At 45.2% G+C, this 16,928-nt stretch overlaps 1 protein-coding gene across 2 annotated transcripts; it reads right to left on the bottom strand.

The window, feature by feature from the left end:
* Window positions 1-15,317: 15,317 nt before the first annotated feature.
* Window positions 15,318-16,644, bottom strand: HELT (helt bHLH transcription factor). Of its 2 annotated transcripts, none has more exons than XM_069855933.1 (4): window positions 16,618-16,644; window positions 16,156-16,260; window positions 15,960-16,056; window positions 15,318-15,869 (listed from the first exon to the last, which is right to left on the bottom strand). In XM_069855933.1, the coding sequence occupies exons 1-4, from the start codon at window positions 16,642-16,644 to the stop codon at window positions 15,388-15,390; spliced, it is 711 nt and encodes a 236-aa protein (XP_069712034.1). In that variant the 3' UTR covers window positions 15,318-15,387. The 2 variants fall into 2 exon arrangements, with proteins under 2 accessions (XP_069712034.1, XP_069712035.1); XM_069855934.1 differs by having other exon boundaries at window positions 15,318-15,866.
* Window positions 16,645-16,928: the final 284 nt, after the last annotated feature.

Below are 16,928 nucleotides of genomic sequence, written 5' to 3'. Positions count from 1 at the left end.
AGGAGAGGCGAGGCTGCAATATTCATGTGTGCTAGCCAAACAGCTTTCTAATTCCCAGTTTAATTTCCTGAAACACTTAAGTAGGGCCAAGCTACTGAGTGTCTGAACTTCTTCCTGCTATGTGCATTTTATGTATTATCCCAGAAGAATGTGTACTGTATAAAAGAGTGCACAGAAGTCATGATCAACCACACAGCAAGAATAGTAAAGATTCATCCTTCTTCCCACACAACATAAAAGTTGTAGAATACTATAAAATCTTTTTTAAAGTCCTGAAATATTTTATTTCAGAGCTGTGTTTCAGGGAATGGGATACATTGCTAGTTCAAAGTGCTCTAGCATCTCAGACCCTCTGACATTTGAAGCTAGTAACTAACTCAGTATTTCATTAGGTAGTATTTGCATGTTTTAAGTAGAGAAAATATAAAAGATACTTGAAAACACACGTGTAGTAGCAACCGGCATCATGAACCAGATGCCAAAGGGCAGATTTGTATTGCACTTTCCACCTTGGTGTTTGTCTTGAGCATCGGATCAACCAAGCCAAACTTCCTCTGATTGAAGGAGGATTCTTTATGTCATTTACTGCTGTACTTATTTATTACTGCAAACTACCTGCTCGGCTTTGGGAGGCATTTTTAATAGTATCTTTCTTAATAATCTCCTACTTTTGCACATCTCTTTCTATGGTCTTCTGCTTTTTGTCCCCCTTTACTTTTAGCCTTTCTGCTGAAAACTGTTATAACAATCGTTATCATCTGTTTAAACTTTGCTTCTTCTGAAGAAGAAATCTTTGAGCCTCAGTAAGATCTGTGAATCTGTTTTGAAAAGTCTTTTCTCAAAAAGACAGAATTTTCAATTGACACTTACCGTAGCATAACTTTGTGTTTTGTCTAACGTATTGCTCGGTCCACCTTTTAATCACTGCTATTTTTTTTTCTCCTTTCAGGAGGTGTAAACATACATGCTTTTAGCTGAATAAAGAAATAGCACACTAATTTCACAGCGACTTTCCATCTGTTTGCATCGTGAAGGCTGTTATTTGTAAAATACAAACATCTCAGAAGTCGTAACAACTAGGCTATACCTGCTGCACCTTGAGCTCAGTGACAGGACTTCCCTGGAGCCTACTTGAACTGCCTCCCTCTGACTGAGAGAAAAGTCTGGTTTCCTAATGCTACTTCCTGGCTGCTGAAGTTCTACATTCCTTCCCTGATTTTTCTTCTCTGATATATTTCCAGCACTTTTGGATGTTTAATTAGCTTTACTTACAAACAGGTATCCCCATGTATGACTTCCACTGCCTCTTCCTTGAATGCTAGTGTGATATCTAGCTGAAAAAAAAATCTCCAGTGCTATCCTTTACCTTCTGTGCTGTAAAAATGCAATGGATTTCAAAAGCTTGTCTGCCTATATTAGGGGGTGCTGCTCTAGGCAGAACGGCTCTGTGGATGCAAATCTTAAATTGATGACAGTACTAGAATTAAAAAAAAAAAGAAAATTAATAATAATAAGCTGTGATACATTATAAATACAAAAGCAATATGATATCTGATTCACCTACTGGAAATCAGAGGCAGAAACTGCCTGAACTCATCCTTAATTGCCATGGCAAAAATGGGACTGCAGCATAGCCTTTCTAACTCTGAGTTTAGCATCCCATGTACTTGTACACACAGTCTGTGAAGTGAAGTAGTTATTTTAACAACAGGACACTGAAACAAACCCAAAATGTTAGAGAAATCAGAATTTAATAATAGTACGCAATATGAAATCTCTGCTTTTAGCTCAGCCTTGTACTCCCTGTGAAAGGCTATGGAAACCTCTGGTAATTTTATATTTTGTAGTTTGCAACCACATCCAATAGTACTTCAGAGGTAATGGTAATAAAGGCATTAGCTGATGGGATCTCACTTGAGGCTAAGCTTCAGATTCTTGAAATTCCTGGAAAAATATTCCATTGGGAATACTTGCCCATGCAACTGTGCAGAGCTCCAGGTTTAGCAAGGTCTCCCTCTTCTAGTCTGCCAATATTTAATTTCTGGTGGCAGAAAACATTAATGGGTGGCTGCTGCACATTCAGAAGTGTAGTGATGAGAGCTAGGACAGTTTAAGCTACCTTTTACTTTGTCTTTCCTCTGGTCCTGTGCTGAGCCCTGCCTGCAGAACTGAAGTCCATATTTCCATTCTGCCTTGAGGCACCTGTTTTCACTTATGTAGGTAGCCAGACTGCTTCCCCAGCAGCCCCTTTGACTCTCCTGTGTAAAATATATCTGGGACATTAAGGAAAACATCTTAATTAGGAGCAAAAAAAAAAAAAAGGAATTTTAATTCTGCACAATTTGGGGAATGAACACTGAAGCTGGAGAAAATAAGAATTAATAGAGAAATCTTAACATGAATACGTGGAAAGGTAGGTGAGATACTGGAAGTATTCTACTTTCAATATTAGTAATACTACTGGAAATAGTAATACTTTATCTAGTGCCTTTGACACTGAAAGCAGACAGATAGTGGTGAAATTTGCCGATGAGAAAAGTAAGAAACATTGTCAATATATCTGAAATCAAAGTCATCATAGGAGGTGAATTGTATAGTCTTAAGAACATGAAATTCAGTGATAGTACTAGAGCATGCCTTTGCATACTGATAAGAAGTGTTTCTCTTGAAGCTAGGCCTCCATCCATTTGAAACTATGAGCAAGAAGAGATCTGGCCTGTGCTGATTACTCCTGAGACAATGGAGCTCTCGGTGCTACGTAGCTCAGCTTTTCCCTCATGCCATCCTCAAAGGCACCCTGGCAGCCCGTGAAATAAGACCTTAGCTCAGCAGGCTCCGTGGTCTCTGTGTGGAGGTAAGTGGCAGCTTGTTAGTGAAATGCTGACATTTGTACTGTCTGAATTCATCCTCACACATTAACATATAAGGGAGAAAGAAGGGCTTTTTGACTCCAAGGAGGAAACAGACTTTCTACATGGCCTGTGGTTTTTTGCACGGCCTGGGAAATTCTTTCATTGAACTTTTAATTTGTGGTAATATTTCAAATTTAGTATTATTAAAGACATTTGTTCTTTAAAATACCTTCTCTTTTTCTCTTCATTAGCCCTTACTCCAAAATGACATAAAGAAATCTGGTTTTGAGAAGAGGGCCTTCAAATGACCATAAGGGAAATGCCATGGATGAAGCAGAAGTATGAAAGATGACATTCTACATAAACCTGTCTGGTTTCAAAATGTGTAGGTTTCCATTTGTCTCATGGAGCAGTTTTACTATCCCCAGCATAGCTGCTGATGCTCACCCTGAAGAAAGATAATTCATTATAATCTGTACTGCTCAAATGTCTGCAACCCCTTTCTGGATTTAGTGAAAAATCTTCCTTACCAGTCAACCTTCAAGTGTATCTCTGCAGAAAGACGTAAACCCCAGCAGGACTCCCTTATCACATGGCATTAACTGATGTGACGCTGTCATTTTCGATATGTGTGACCTCTTGCCTCCAACCCCCATGCTGAGATCTCGTGTTCCTTTTTTCCCCAGGGTCATGTCGTACACAGAGTCCCCACTGTGGCTTTGCTCTGCTGGGTCAAGGGAAACATTAGATGACAATTTTTACCCTTTCCCATCAATTGTTAAATTTGGAAGAGGAAAACCAAGAGGTGTTGGTGGATTTCATCTTCGAGACTGATTTTATAAATGAGGGCAAAATGTAAAGAAGGATCCTCTCCAGGGCTTTTGACCTCCTGTGCCTTTAAGAGAGGGGTAGCAGGATGGCATCTCACAGTCTCTGTAGCTGTCCCAGATTTTACTGTTTTCTTCTGAATAGGAAGTATGTGATTCAAAAAGTGCCTGGCAAAAGCTTCTTGTATTTTTGCAGTAGCAGCATTGGAAATATTTCATGGATATATAAGATCCAGCATCCACCCAAACTGTTGTTGTTTTCTGCAAATGTTTGTAAGTTTGGCAAAAATTTAATAAGTACTGTTTTTCTTTCTTTCTTTAAAAAAGAAAGAGAGAGAAAGCCTGCATTTTCTGCCATTTCCCAAGAGGCTTTTTATCTGTTTAAACCAACTAGGGATTTTTCACATATTGACATAAGCATTCATTTGCTAATTTGCTGGACATTAAACTGCACAGCATTCTTGAATGAGACTGGAATACTTGGGTACTTAGTGCTGCTCAGACCCCGCATCATTCCCAGTACACATATGGTTTTACTCCTCTATCTCCTAGATAAAAGTCACTGTTTGATCGCCTTAAGGAAAAGAATGAGTTAAATGGACCAATATTCTAGCCTTGGCTCTAAAACTGGGCCTTTTCAGAAACTCCTCAGCACCTGCAGCAGCTAGGTCATTTGCACATACATAAATAAATAAATTAACAATGAATAAATAATTTAATCCCACCACACAATGCCACCTTGCAGATCTGATCCTTTGCTCCCAGTGAATTTGTCCATTCCTAATTCTTTTTGATAAAGTCCTCAGATACTTGCTGACTGTCAGTCTAATTTTCTTATTGTTTTCGCTTGATTAGTTCTGTATGACCTAAGGTCGCCCTTAAAATCCACATCTCTCGTGAAGACTCCGAAAGGCCTTCTTTTTTAAAAAGGGATGGAAAGTGCCTGCCATTTCTCCGGACAAAAGCCTGGAAGGTTTTTAGTTATTAGCCTCCTGAAGCAGCCCTTTCGCTCACCCAAGCGCAAAAAAAACTCATTAGGGGGCACCTTTATTTCTGGCTTCTTTATCTGATGCATGTTGGGTTTACGTGTTTCAAGATTTGCAGGTCTTAGATGAATTTGGACAGCCTCCCTTTTAACCCTGCCGGCCTACGGTTATGCCCACCGCAGACATTTGCTGTAGCTCTGTGCCCTTAACCACCTGGAGATGCTTCATCTATTTAAAAGCTGCTTTACACTCCGTTTCATGGTGAGCAGAAGATAGTTCAGTGTGCTGCTGCACTTTGAAGCCACGCTCTCGTGGAGTGTGGGTGGAAAGGCAGGCAAGTCTGCCAGCTGCTGATAGGCTCCATGTTTTGCACTTTGTGATTAAAATTTGAAATCAAAGTTTGCGTCTCAGTCACGTAACCATTATTGCCATCAGGGTGATTTGCAAGCCCTGAGAGCCTGCCATGACTGTGTTGCGCTGTGCCCTGGCCTGCTTATTCTTTTCCAGGTAGCAAAGTAAATGCGCACAGGCTGAGTTACCTTCCTGAGCCATGCCAGGTGGGCTTGAGAGACTCCCTAAAAAATGCATCCTCAAGTGCATTACATTTGGGCATCCTGACCTTCTGAACGTATGTGTGAAGTTACCAGCTCCTGCGTTCACTTGGGTTGGCAGAGGTTATAAACCAGGAGAGCATCTGATCTGCCATACTTAAACAGTGCTGCCCAGCAATGCCGTACCTGTGGGTACCTTTTAAGAAGAAAAACAGCCTGAAATTCCGCTGGCAGGTAAGGAATGTTTCTTACTTACCCAGGCTCTGATATATTAGTTAAGAAGAGGCATTGTATGATTGAAAAGAAAGGATTATGTTTTCTCTTTTGGAAAAGGGCAGCCTAGTCTCTTGAGACCTCCATTCAGGCTGGGATCTGAGTGTAAAGAGAATGAAAATAAGCAGATCCAAAAAGCATTGGTGGAAGATATCCTGGGCAGGTATAGAAAAAAAGCCAACTTGCTCCTGCGGTTCTACTCCTTCTCTTTGTCCTGAAGAGCAGCTTGTCTTTCACTGGGGTAGAACTGACTATGATCCCTCTGGGTTAAAATTTGATAGGAAAGCTCAGGGCTGCATCTGAGGTGCTACTTGAAAGCGTACAGGTGACAGTTGTAAAGCCACTAGTCTTGGCCTTTTCAGGGGTATTGGAAGAATGCACAATTATGACCACTATTTTATTCTTAACTTGCCATTTCCTCCAAAATCCCTGTGATACCAACACTTTCCCTCAATCTAGTTCCTGTGAAATCTGAGTGAAGCAGCCCTCAGTAAAGTAAAGCAAGCTAAGTGCAGGAGGCTGAGGTCACGTGCAAATCCTTGCAGGGTCAGCGCTGTGAACTGCATACATTCTGAGCAGTGGTTAGTTGGATATAGTGTAAAACAGTGCTGAAACTATGTGAGCTACTCCATAGCACAGAATAGTAGTTACATTAAGGTCTGGCAAACACCAGAAACAAGAAGAAACAAGAAATGAGAGGGGAATTTTGTACTGCAACCTGGCAATAATGTGGAGTTTAATCTTGACTTGTGTTCCTCTGGCAGTAGGGTTGTGCTCCCAGTATCTCGTTTGCCTACTGAGTAGCTGTCAAAATTAATTCCAGTCTTTGTATCCTGGGTAATCTCATCTGGAAAACTTCAGGACTCCAGTGGATCCTGGAGCATATCATAGAAATTGTGATATTGTGCTACATCAAATCTGTAGAGGTAGCTGAACATGGTAGGAGACCAATTGCAAGGAGAAATTGTATCAGCATGGTAACAGGCAGAATCTTTTTTGTAACTTTATGCATCAGTTTCCTTCCCTGTCTCAAGCTATGCAGGGGTATAAAAATCTTGCTGGATAAACACTACCCAGAAAGAGAGAAGGAGTTTTGAGATTTAGATGAAATAAACTCCTAGTAGCTCAGTCAGGAGATCATATATCTTCCGTTGAACTAGTAAGATGTACAATCTTGAAAATCATGGTGAAAATAAGGTAGAACCATGGTGGGTGATGATGTCTCTGAAGATCCACTCATTAACGCACATTCAGAGTATTTTCTGTCTGAGCAAGCATCATTTTAGCAGTCTGATGTCTGTTGGCATAAAACTATGATCCTTAGAAAAAATTCTGAAGACCTCAAATGACTTTCCTGGGAGTTCTCTACTTAAGTACACTATTATTTGGTTAATAATTAGAATAACTTCTTTCTTTTTTTTCCAAAAGAGTAATTATCTATTTTCGATGCTTCTTGCAGTCTCTCAGTGCCATTACATTTTGATTTTTGGTGTACTGAGGGAAGTTTTGACATCCAGTCTGAAATGTCATGTGAACTCTGCAAGCCTGAGAAGCTTTCATTATAAATAAGTATGACACTTTGGGTTTTCAGGAGTTTGTGAGACATTCGGCTACTCCTTGAGCTCTGCATGTTTTCCCAATGCTAAGCATTGTCCACACCAAAAAGGAACAGATAACACATGGTTATGAAGAAGCTCAGCTGATTCAGACATCCTGGTGGTCAGAGCAAACGTAATTTATTTTAATGGGATTAAAAACGGTGGTCATGAAACTGTGTTCTGACATAGCGATCTGTTCAAAAAATGTAGCAAAATTAGATTAGCAGGGGATTTAGTGCCAAAATAGCAGCTGGCTAAAGGTAAGCTTTCTTTTTAAAATGCATGAAGCAGACACGTTAGCAGCAAAACTGGCTGGTGATGAAGCCTAAAAGAAAGAAATAAAACTTTTTCTAAAGAAAGGGTTAAATGTTGTCTATCGCATAATGTCTCTATTTGTCACGAAATGCCAGTTTGTAGGTATGTTCATGAGAATGCAGCATTATTCTGTTCAGCCAGAGCTGGTAAAATTTTAGTGACTGCAATAGAGACGAGAGAAGGAGAGGAGAACTGATTTCCATTTAAATCAATGGCAAAATTTTCCCTTGGTATGTGTGTACTAAAGAATATTGATTTTCTGATTTTATATGTAGACATTTTACACACGGAGTTCCTGAAGTCCTTTTCTTCATGTTGACAAAGGTGGCAGGGGAATAACATGGTTGCTGTTATGTAGGCATCTCAGAGCCAAATCAGTGCTCCAGCTTCTGAGCTTGACATTTTGACGACCAAACCATGGAGAAAGGACACTGACTTTCATTGGATGGCTCATATTTTTTTTCTGAATCAGTGCATGCTGGAGGGAAATAGTAAAAACCCATTCGTCCCCACCCAAAATTCTTTCCTGTTCTAGCAGTACATGCAACTAGTACATGAAAAATAAAAATATCAGTTAACTGGAATAACCTGCCACTGGAGCCCTTTAACACTCATCAGCCGTTTCAGTTTGGTGGCTGGACTCGTCTGAATAACAGGCACACGAAAAATGGGTTCTTATTTTTTTTTAAATGAGCAACAGGCCTTGGAGATGAGCTAGAAGAAATTTTTATTTGGCTGAGTCACTGGAGGCTGAACTTCTTTTAATTAAATGTGTTATTTTAGGATGGAGATGTATAGCCCTCTGAAATATCTAAGCAGATAAATTAGGCTAGTTGCCAGACAGCAGAGAGGCTAGGATTCGGCTGCCCTGATTTTTCCCCTACTTGTATATCTGAATCTGACCTACTGATCCTGCATTCCTTCCTGATTCAAAATGGGGATTGTTTCACTCTGAGAGAGCTACATTTGAGATATCTAAGAGTTTTAAGTCAGATGCTCATAAATTTCAGTATATCCTTCTATTATCAGACCACTGAAAAGATTTTTCTTTTATGGTTATAATGGTGCTTTATGATGAAATAATTTTTTCCAAGTACGTGAATGAAAAAATCCCGTTGGTCCCACCTCATCCTTGTATTTTAGTCTGGTAAGGAATGAAACTTGACAGCATCCTGCCTGTGCATTTGTGGGCCTACAGGCTCTAAAGCATACTGTGTCCTCACCTTACACCCTGGCAGTTGTGATGAGATGCTCAAAGGGGTTTTCCACCTACCAACTTGTTGGCATTTTCCTGAAATATCTTATCACCTTGATTTTTTCCTGTTTGCAGTTACAGTGCCTGGTAGACTCCTTGAAGCACCTGTAGGAAGCTGGATTGCTCTGTTTCCAGAACTCCAGTCCCAAAATACCCATAACTTCCTGCTAGAAGAGGATGAAGTTTATCATTCTGGCTCTAAATTTGACCTAATCTGAAAAGGCAAGTTGATTACAGACTGGTTTTGGAAGAAGCTCACGTGTCTTTATAAACAAACAGCTGCATAGCTGAGTTAGTAAAATGAGCATGTGGAGCTACTGAAATTTGTCTCACTTACCTGTTTGGTAAGCTTTCTGCTGGTGCAACTCCGTTGTGTCTCCTCCTCATGGAAGCACCTATAGCTTCAGGAATCTGCAGGAAGTTTTGCCCACCTGCACTAGCTAAAGATTTGGTCCACAATACCTGCAAATAGCTTATAGGAGTCTCTTGTTTGCTTTGACATGCCAGCTTTCCTGCAGACAGTGATTTGCTGTAAACAGTGGTACCTTTAATCGTTGTTTTACTGTTTTTCATAGATCTTTGCTGTCTATCAGGCTTTGTCATTATGCAGCAAAGGATATGCTCTTGCTCTTGTTCTTTTTCCAATTACTTTCTCTCTTTCTCCAGATATCAGAGAAAGTTTACAATATTTTCAATAATAAAACTCCGAGATATGTTTTTTCTCATTTCTTTAAGAGAAGGTACTGTTTGAAAAAAAAGTTCATTGCATAGAAAAATTATTATTACGTCCTAAGATAAAAAGGGGGTTTACAGTGGAATATGCAAGACACAGGTTTTGCTGATTCTCTTAAAACACTGCAATATAATGTTGTGTTATACGCTATATATATATATTCTCTCCCTGTTACACTTTTCTCATTTTTAGATTGAACCTATGCTGTTCTATAGGTTTTGGTGTAATTGGTCCCTTTCTAGATCCTGAAAACCCTACAATCAATTTGTTAGCAAGGGTAAATTATTCCTGTCCTACCACCTCTGGTAGAAAAACACCTATAGTGGCAACACCTGTTGTACTGAGTAATGTTCTAGAAGTAGATCAATTATCTGTCTGCATCAAACCATGAGATTGCCCAAGGTAAATTAAAGGACATTTTAGTTTTGGGAAAAAGAAAAAAACCCCAATTCTGTATCTTAGTAATAGAAGATTTTAAAGGCTAAACTCTGTGGATTCATCCCCTGGAATGGTTCTAATGTAGCATGCATGGGAAGTTTTGAGGATAAAAGGAACAAAGACACATTTAAGCAAAGAACAAACAAGACCAGGAAATACTGAGAAAAAGTGAAAGAAATCCAGCTGTACTATGGAAGAGGGTCTGTATTGGCTTCCTACATACGTAGTATAAATTAGTATACACACGGTACGCAAAACACACGATACACAGGCCACATACACCTCCAGAGGAGGAGAATAGAAGTGTAAAAGCCATAGTCCCCACTCCTCCCTGGCATGGAGAAAGCACTCAGAACCTGTCACTATCTGGAGCTCAGCTTCTTGCTTGCAACTTGATATCAGATGTCTTCTTCTGTTTGATACCTTAGATCAAACTCTCTCCTAGCGCACTGTCATCTAATCTCTCCTTTCAAAGGACTAACCAGGACACACTGGTTCCATCAAAGACAACAGAAGTGGCTTTATGGGGGCAGAGTGGTTATGTGTGAGTGCTCCTACTCTAAACGTCTTCACTCTTCATGGGACTAAAAGAGTAATTTTAGTGCTGGGATTCACAAGAGTCAGAGATGAGCTCAGGGCTCAGGAGCTGCCGGGTTTCCACAAAGCTAGCAGGAGTCTGAGATAATCTCTAAATAAAGGACCACGAAGTGAGCTGATGTAAATCCTTCTACAGGCTCTGGATTGAGCCCCCATCAGGGGTAAAACTACCTTCATAATGTTCACCAAAAGTATAACAACTGAGTCATAGACACTGTCATTCCCTACTAACTTGCAGGAATCCCTTATTTAAAGATCCTCATTTTTCTAATTACACAATCTGTACATGGACTAGGACTGCATTTTGAGATGTTGTATTCTTACAGTAATTAAAAATTAAATTTTCTTTAAACTTTTCGGGGCACACATGCAAAAGTTTTATTTCTTCTTAGCAAAAGCATTTTCTTCAGCCTAATTAACTGTATCATTGCTGAGGAAACATAACGCGCTTTTCAGTTGCTGTAGCTTGAAGATGAATGTTAAACAATCTGTTTCTTAAGTTGAACTGAACTTAATATTTTAAATTTGGAGACCCCAGACTACTCTGTTCTTCTCACATTTGATGCTTTATCCAGTTGTTCTTGATGTTGCTTTCTCACACCTTTTAAAGTGAACTTTGTTTTAACGTGCCTCCTTGTGTGCAGTGTGATATGTGGGTAGATATCAGTCCTTTAACCTATATACATATTAAAATGCCGTTCTTGTACATCTTGCCACAATTACGTGTTCTCGTGGAGAGAGACTGGTGTTCTTTTCCTTCTCAAGTCCATTACACAATCTGTAGACAAGCTTGGTAGAAATAAAGAGGATGAGGTGAGCGGGCATGGACTCATCCAAGGCAGGAGGCATATCTGTGAGATCAGATGCTGCAGCTCATACTCAGCGAATATGAAAGTGTCATCTGGAATATTTCTTTTCCAAAAGACCACCTTTGCAAGGGAGTCGCTGGATGGGCGTATAGCTGCTTCAGCAGTGTGCATCTAATATACAGATAGGTCCTGAGAGCAACAGGCAAACAAAAGGTCTCTTCCTCCTTATACTTATATCACTTTATGCAGGGAAATCACCTATCTGGGCTCCTGTACACTGTTTAGCTCTGAGAACATGGTAGCAGGGAAAGAAGCTGATCTGGATAGGGTGATCATTGTACCCTGGCACCTGAGACCTTCTGCTCTCCTAAGCACTTCTAGTCAAACCGTGCGGGCTACCACAGGGTACCTGTGAGCCTGAGAGAAACAAGAACAGCAGTGGCATCCCACAACGCAGTGGGACAGCAAGACTTACAAACTGGCAGGATCTTTAGTACCATGGGAAAGGGATCATATCCATACCACTAGGAAGCCAGCTATCACTACTGAAACGGATCTGTGTTTAAGACCCTTCATCAGTAGTGTTCCTCCTCCTTCTCTCAGCTGCTTTTTCCTAACCCATGGCTCAGCTCTTACAGATGTGCTGACACAACTGTTTGTGGTCCTGTGCTGTAAGCAGGGCCACTGACCCAAGGTAAAATAAAAATATTTCCCTATCAGCTGGTGACCTGATTGATAATTTATCCCCAAAATTATTTTTTGGCATAAATTCAGGGACTGTGCTCTGTGGCTTGGGCTCACTTTCCAAGGCTGGAAACTCCACAGTGTGGTACTGCTAGCAAAGCACCCGGTTCTTTGAATTATGCCTTCAGGCTGGTGCAAAACTATGAGAAGAAATAAGCAATCTGATCCATGTTATCTATGCTCAAAGATTATAAATCTTTTCTACTTATTTCAATGTTACAAGCAATACAGTAACGCTTCCTCCCAGGCTTCACCTGTTGCCTGTTTAAAACCTATATTTTTAAGGTAGAGAGAGTGTGCACAGGCTACTTATGTCTCTTCCATCTAGTTGATTATGTTTTACTTTCATGATAATGCAGATAATGCTTTATGATAACTTAGTGAGTTGGAGATTTTTCAGTTTTTAAGGTAGAGAGATTGTGCACAGGCTACTTATGTCTCTTCCATCTAATTGATGACGTTTTTGCTTTCATGATAGTGCAGATAAAACTTTATGATAACTTAGCAATTTGGAGGTGTTTTCAATAATGCATTATTACTAAGATCAGCGTAAACTCTGAATAAATGACAGGTGAGAGTCAGTGTCAGAAGCAGAACTGTGAACTCCCATTGTGCAAACCATCGATCCCAAAATGTTTCTTTGCCTTCAACACAAAGAAATCACTGTGATGTGACTATTCTGTACAAGTGTTTTCTGGAATGAGCAGAATTGCCATATACGTAAGACTTGAAAAGCCTGAGGAAAAAAAGAGGAGTTTGGATAACAAGGAGAAGAAGAAGTAGAAAAGAGAACATAAAAAGTGTGGGAAAGGAAGGCAAGGTAAAATGAGGCAAGAGAGATTTGAATGTCTAAGAAGGAGAATGACTGTAGCAGGAGCAAAGGAACAGGAAATGGTAAAGCAAGTAATTAATTATAAGTGTTTTTAGCCAAATAGGTGTGTAACGGTGAAGCTAGTGTTTGGGGGGCTTTGGGAGGTAAAGTAGTTTGTTTTCAGGAACAAACCCTTCATTCCTGTGCTAGCTGCTGCCATACACTAGTAAATGGCAACTGCCATGTCAGATGATCATCGTCATCCCAGATGGGCACCCCAGTTGAGGCCAGGTACGACCTTTAACTGGCCCAGCACAGGTAACATCCCGTTCCTACCTGCTCCCACCAGAGGTGACATCCAGCTCCTACCTGCTCCCACCAGAGCTGTTGGGAGATGCTTACAGCAGAGGTAAAAGAAAAAAAAGAAATGTGGCAAAAAAACCCAAAACAAAGCTAAAAGACTGCTCTCCAGGCACAGAAGTATTAAAAAACCCAAATGAACTGGACTTCCACCAAAACACAGAGGGTGCCTGTCCTCGGGGAGCTCTGTGCCCTGCGGCCTCTCAGGACCCATGCACAGAGCTGAGACAGCATCTTGGCTCCCATCCCCGGTACCGCTTGTTTTAGTGGATGCCAAAATACTTTTTAGGGCAAAACCCAGTGTCCGTGGGGCTGGGGGGTGAGCTCAGAGCACTGCAAGGGCAGAGAGGGGAGACTTTTATCCCAAAGTCATTGTAAAGCCAAAGTACGGTTTATCCTCTGCAGCTAAATGAAAACGAAAGGGAAAAAGGACAAAATCCAGAATAGCAACGTTGGAGATACAAAGACTGTCATGGACCACTGCGAGTTTGCAAAATTATATGTAAATGACCCTAGTTCTGATCATGGTGGCCCTCTGCTAATCTCAGACAGAAAATCTACTTAGCAAGGGGAAGATTTGTTTAATTTGGTTAACAGGGACCAAAATGCTGAATATATTAATAATTTAGATTTCCAGGGAAACCCTCTGTCTTTAATGCTTCAATGCCAAGGGGGGTTCACAAAAGCTTAATGCTCACAGAATAAAATAATGTAGGATTTTTCTGCGTATTTTACACCCAACACCGGTGGAAATGAGTGTAGGACGTGCTTGATATTAGGCACCAGCCCTCCTGCTGCCGCTGGACGTGTTTGCTCCTCCCATATTGCTCTCTGGGCACAGAGCGAGAGGGTTTCCCGCTGGATTTTCCATCCTAAAGGTGTCCCGAGGAAATGAGCTTCCTCGCCGCCTCCCCGGCTGACTCAGTGCATCATCCCGCCTGGTGACCTTTTCCCCGCTAATCTGAAATAGCAGCTTTTCCTGTATTTACAGGTTAAATGGAAGATACACATTCTACTTTTTGACTCATTGTAATGAAGATCTTTTTGTTTGTCTCGAAATAAAGGGGTCGGGTTGGTTTACAAATCGCGGGTCAGCCCATTCCGTGACCTGGGCAAACAACCCGGGTCAAACCTCCTCAAAGCCTCCCCCCACATCTGGAATAAGTTAATTTACCCCTCGGCGGCTCCCAGGGTGAGCGGGGGTCCGGGAGGATGCGGGGACACCCGGGGACGTCAGCGGGGCCAGGTGGGACTTCGATCGCCCGGTTAAGGAAGGCAGGAGGGAGCGAGCCTTCAGGCGTCGAGAGGTTTTTATTCGTTTATTCTCGGCTCTGCGCCCCGTCCCGCGCCTCCTGCCTTATCCCTCCCCTTCCGAACAGGCTGCTCTGCGGGGAAAATCGCGGGCAAAACACGCGGGTCATCCTGGTGCGTGTTGGACGCCTCCCTCCATGGATGCGTGGGAAGGCAGCGCCCGCCCCGCGCGGGGCATCCCCGGCACTCCATCCCTCCGGCATCCCAGCCTCCCCGCACTCCATCCCTCCTGCATCCCAGCCTCCTCGCACTCCATCCCTCCGGCATCCCAGCCTCCCCGCACTCCATCCCTCCGGCATCCCAGCCTCCCCGCACTCCATCCCTCCTGCATCCCATCCTCTTCGCACTCCATCCCTCCTGCATCCCATCCTCTTCGCACTCCATCCCTCCTGCATCCCATCCTCCTCGCACTCCATCCCTCCTGCATCCCAGCCTCCTCGCACTCCATCCCTCCTGCATCCCATCCTCCTCGCACTCCATCCCTCCTGCATCCCATCCTCCCCGCACTCCATCCCTCCGGCATCCTATCCTCCCCGCACTCCATCCCCTCCAGCGCTCCCTTCACCCCCCCGACGTCTCTCCTGGCCCCCAGTGGCGACTTGGGAGCCGGAGGGAGGGTCACCGAGCCCCCCCTCCCCCGACGTCCCCCGTGTTTTGCTCCCCTGGGCGGGGAAGGGGGCGGACGCGCACCCCCACCCCACCCCCGCGGCCACCCGAAGGAGCCCCCTCCCGCAAACAAGAAGGGGCGCCGGGTATAAAGGTTTATTCCGAGGCATCGCTTGTACGGGCGCCGCACCCGGAGGCGGGAAGGGAGGGCGGGCGGGGGCGCAAGGAGGGGGCGACGCTCCCCGTCCCCCCGCAGCCTCCCCGTGCGCAACTCGCAGAGTCCGCGGTCATAAATAGGGTTCGTCGGGCGGGGCCGAGTCTCTATAGCACGGGGGGATGCTGCCCCGGGGGCAGCCCGAAGGCGTTGGGGTGGGAATGGCCGAGGAGGTTGAGGTAGTGGCGGTCCAGCCCCTGCACGGAGGAGAGGAAGGCGCCGCGCTGCTGGCCGGGGCCGGCGAGGGGCACGGCGGCGTTGGGGAGCGGGTAGGGCAGCGGGGGGCTGCGGGCGGCGCCGTGCCAGGGGAAGGGCCCCCCCGACGGCAGCGGCTCCCCGGAGCCGTGCCCGGGGCACTCGGCCCCGGCGTGCAGCTGGTAGGAAAAGTCCGGCTCCGGCAGGGAGCCCAGGGAGGCGAAGAGGGGCTCGGAGACGAAGCGCGCTTTGGACTGCAGGAAAGCCAGGATGCGGGCGTATTTGGTGTCTTTGGTCTCCATCCTTTCCACCGTCGTCAGGTAGTGGACCAGGTTCTTCATGCACTCGTGGTAGCCGTAGTGAAAGTAGTTGGCGAACTCGGAGAGCAGCTCTGCTGGAGGGGAGAGGCGGCGGGGCCGAGCTGCTCAGGGCGCGCCCGGGGGGAGCCGGGGCCGCCCCGCCCCGACGGTTTTCCCCGACCTACCCTTCTCGCGGCCGCGGGGGAAATCCGCCGAGTGCAGGGCTCTCAGGTACTGCACCGTCATCTCCAGGATCTCCGCCTTCTCCAGCTTCCCCGAGCTCTGCGGCGGACGGGGGAGGGGGGGGGGGGGGCATGACTTCTTCTCCCCCGCCCCGGGGTCAGGGGCGCATGGCCCCCCAACCCCCCCCCCGCCGCCTACCTGCTTGGCCAGAGCCATGGGCACCGTCTTCCCCAGCTCGGTGAGGCAGCGGTTGATGCGGTCCCTCCTCCGCTTCTCAATCACCTTGTGAGAAACCGGCGTCCTCTGCCAAACAGACGGGGTGGGGTAAGGAGGGAGGAGAGGGGGGCGAAGCAGCCGGGGCCGATGTGGCCGGGGCAGTCGCCCCCCACCGCGACCCGTCCCGGGCAGCCGGTCCCGACCCCGCTCCGAGCGGCGGCGCCTGGCGCGTCGAGGTACCGGGAGGGATGCTCGGGGTCCCCTCCTCCGTCCCGTCCCCCACTCCCCCTCCTCGGGGATCCCCGTCTGTGCGGGCGGCCCCGGCCCGGCAGGTCGATTTGAGGGGTGCGGGGGTGTTTTCCTTTGAAGGGGGAGGCCATGAGGGGTGCGGGGCCGCCGGGAGCCCCCGCCGAGCCGTGCGCGCAACGGAGGGAGGCCACTCACCCTCCGCTCCTTGAGCTTGGAGGCCATCGCGTCACTGCCTCCCCGCTCTCCTCCAGTCCCCTTTATAAAGCCATCACTTCTTGGGGGGGACCCCGAGGCGGGGGGGGGGGGGCCTCCACGGCCCCGCTGATCCCACAGGATTAGGGGCGAGCGGCGCCGGGGGAATGTATGCATTAAAGATCAGGGGGCGAGAGAGGGATGAGGGTTTGCGGAGATCTTTTTTTTTTTCCTTTTTTTTTTTTGGCTTCCCCTCCCTCTCCACGCAGCCGGGGGGCGGCCCAGCTGTGTCACCCCACGTGGACCTCGGGGAC

Source organism: Phaenicophaeus curvirostris, chromosome 4 (assembly GCF_032191515.1).
Source record: "Phaenicophaeus curvirostris isolate KB17595 chromosome 4, BPBGC_Pcur_1.0, whole genome shotgun sequence".
In the NCBI taxonomy this organism is placed as follows: Eukaryota; Metazoa; Chordata; class Aves; order Cuculiformes; family Cuculidae; genus Phaenicophaeus; species Phaenicophaeus curvirostris.
Note: the sequence above shows the minus strand (reverse complement) of the source record. Positions and strands in the feature narration are given on the sequence as shown.

Bases quoted from the DNA above. Each gene is read 5' to 3' on its own strand.
- HELT (XM_069855933.1), bottom strand. From the start codon at position 16,644: ATGGCCTCCAAGCTCAAGGAGCGGAGG. The intron at 16,261-16,617 runs GTGAGTGGCCTC...TCTGTTTGGCAG, and splicing joins CCAAGCTCAAGGAGCGGAGG to AGGACGCCGGTTTCTCACAA. The intron at 15,870-15,959 runs GTAGGTCGGGGA...TCTCCCCTCCAG, and splicing joins CCCCCGCGGCCGCGAGAAGG to CAGAGCTGCTCTCCGAGTTC.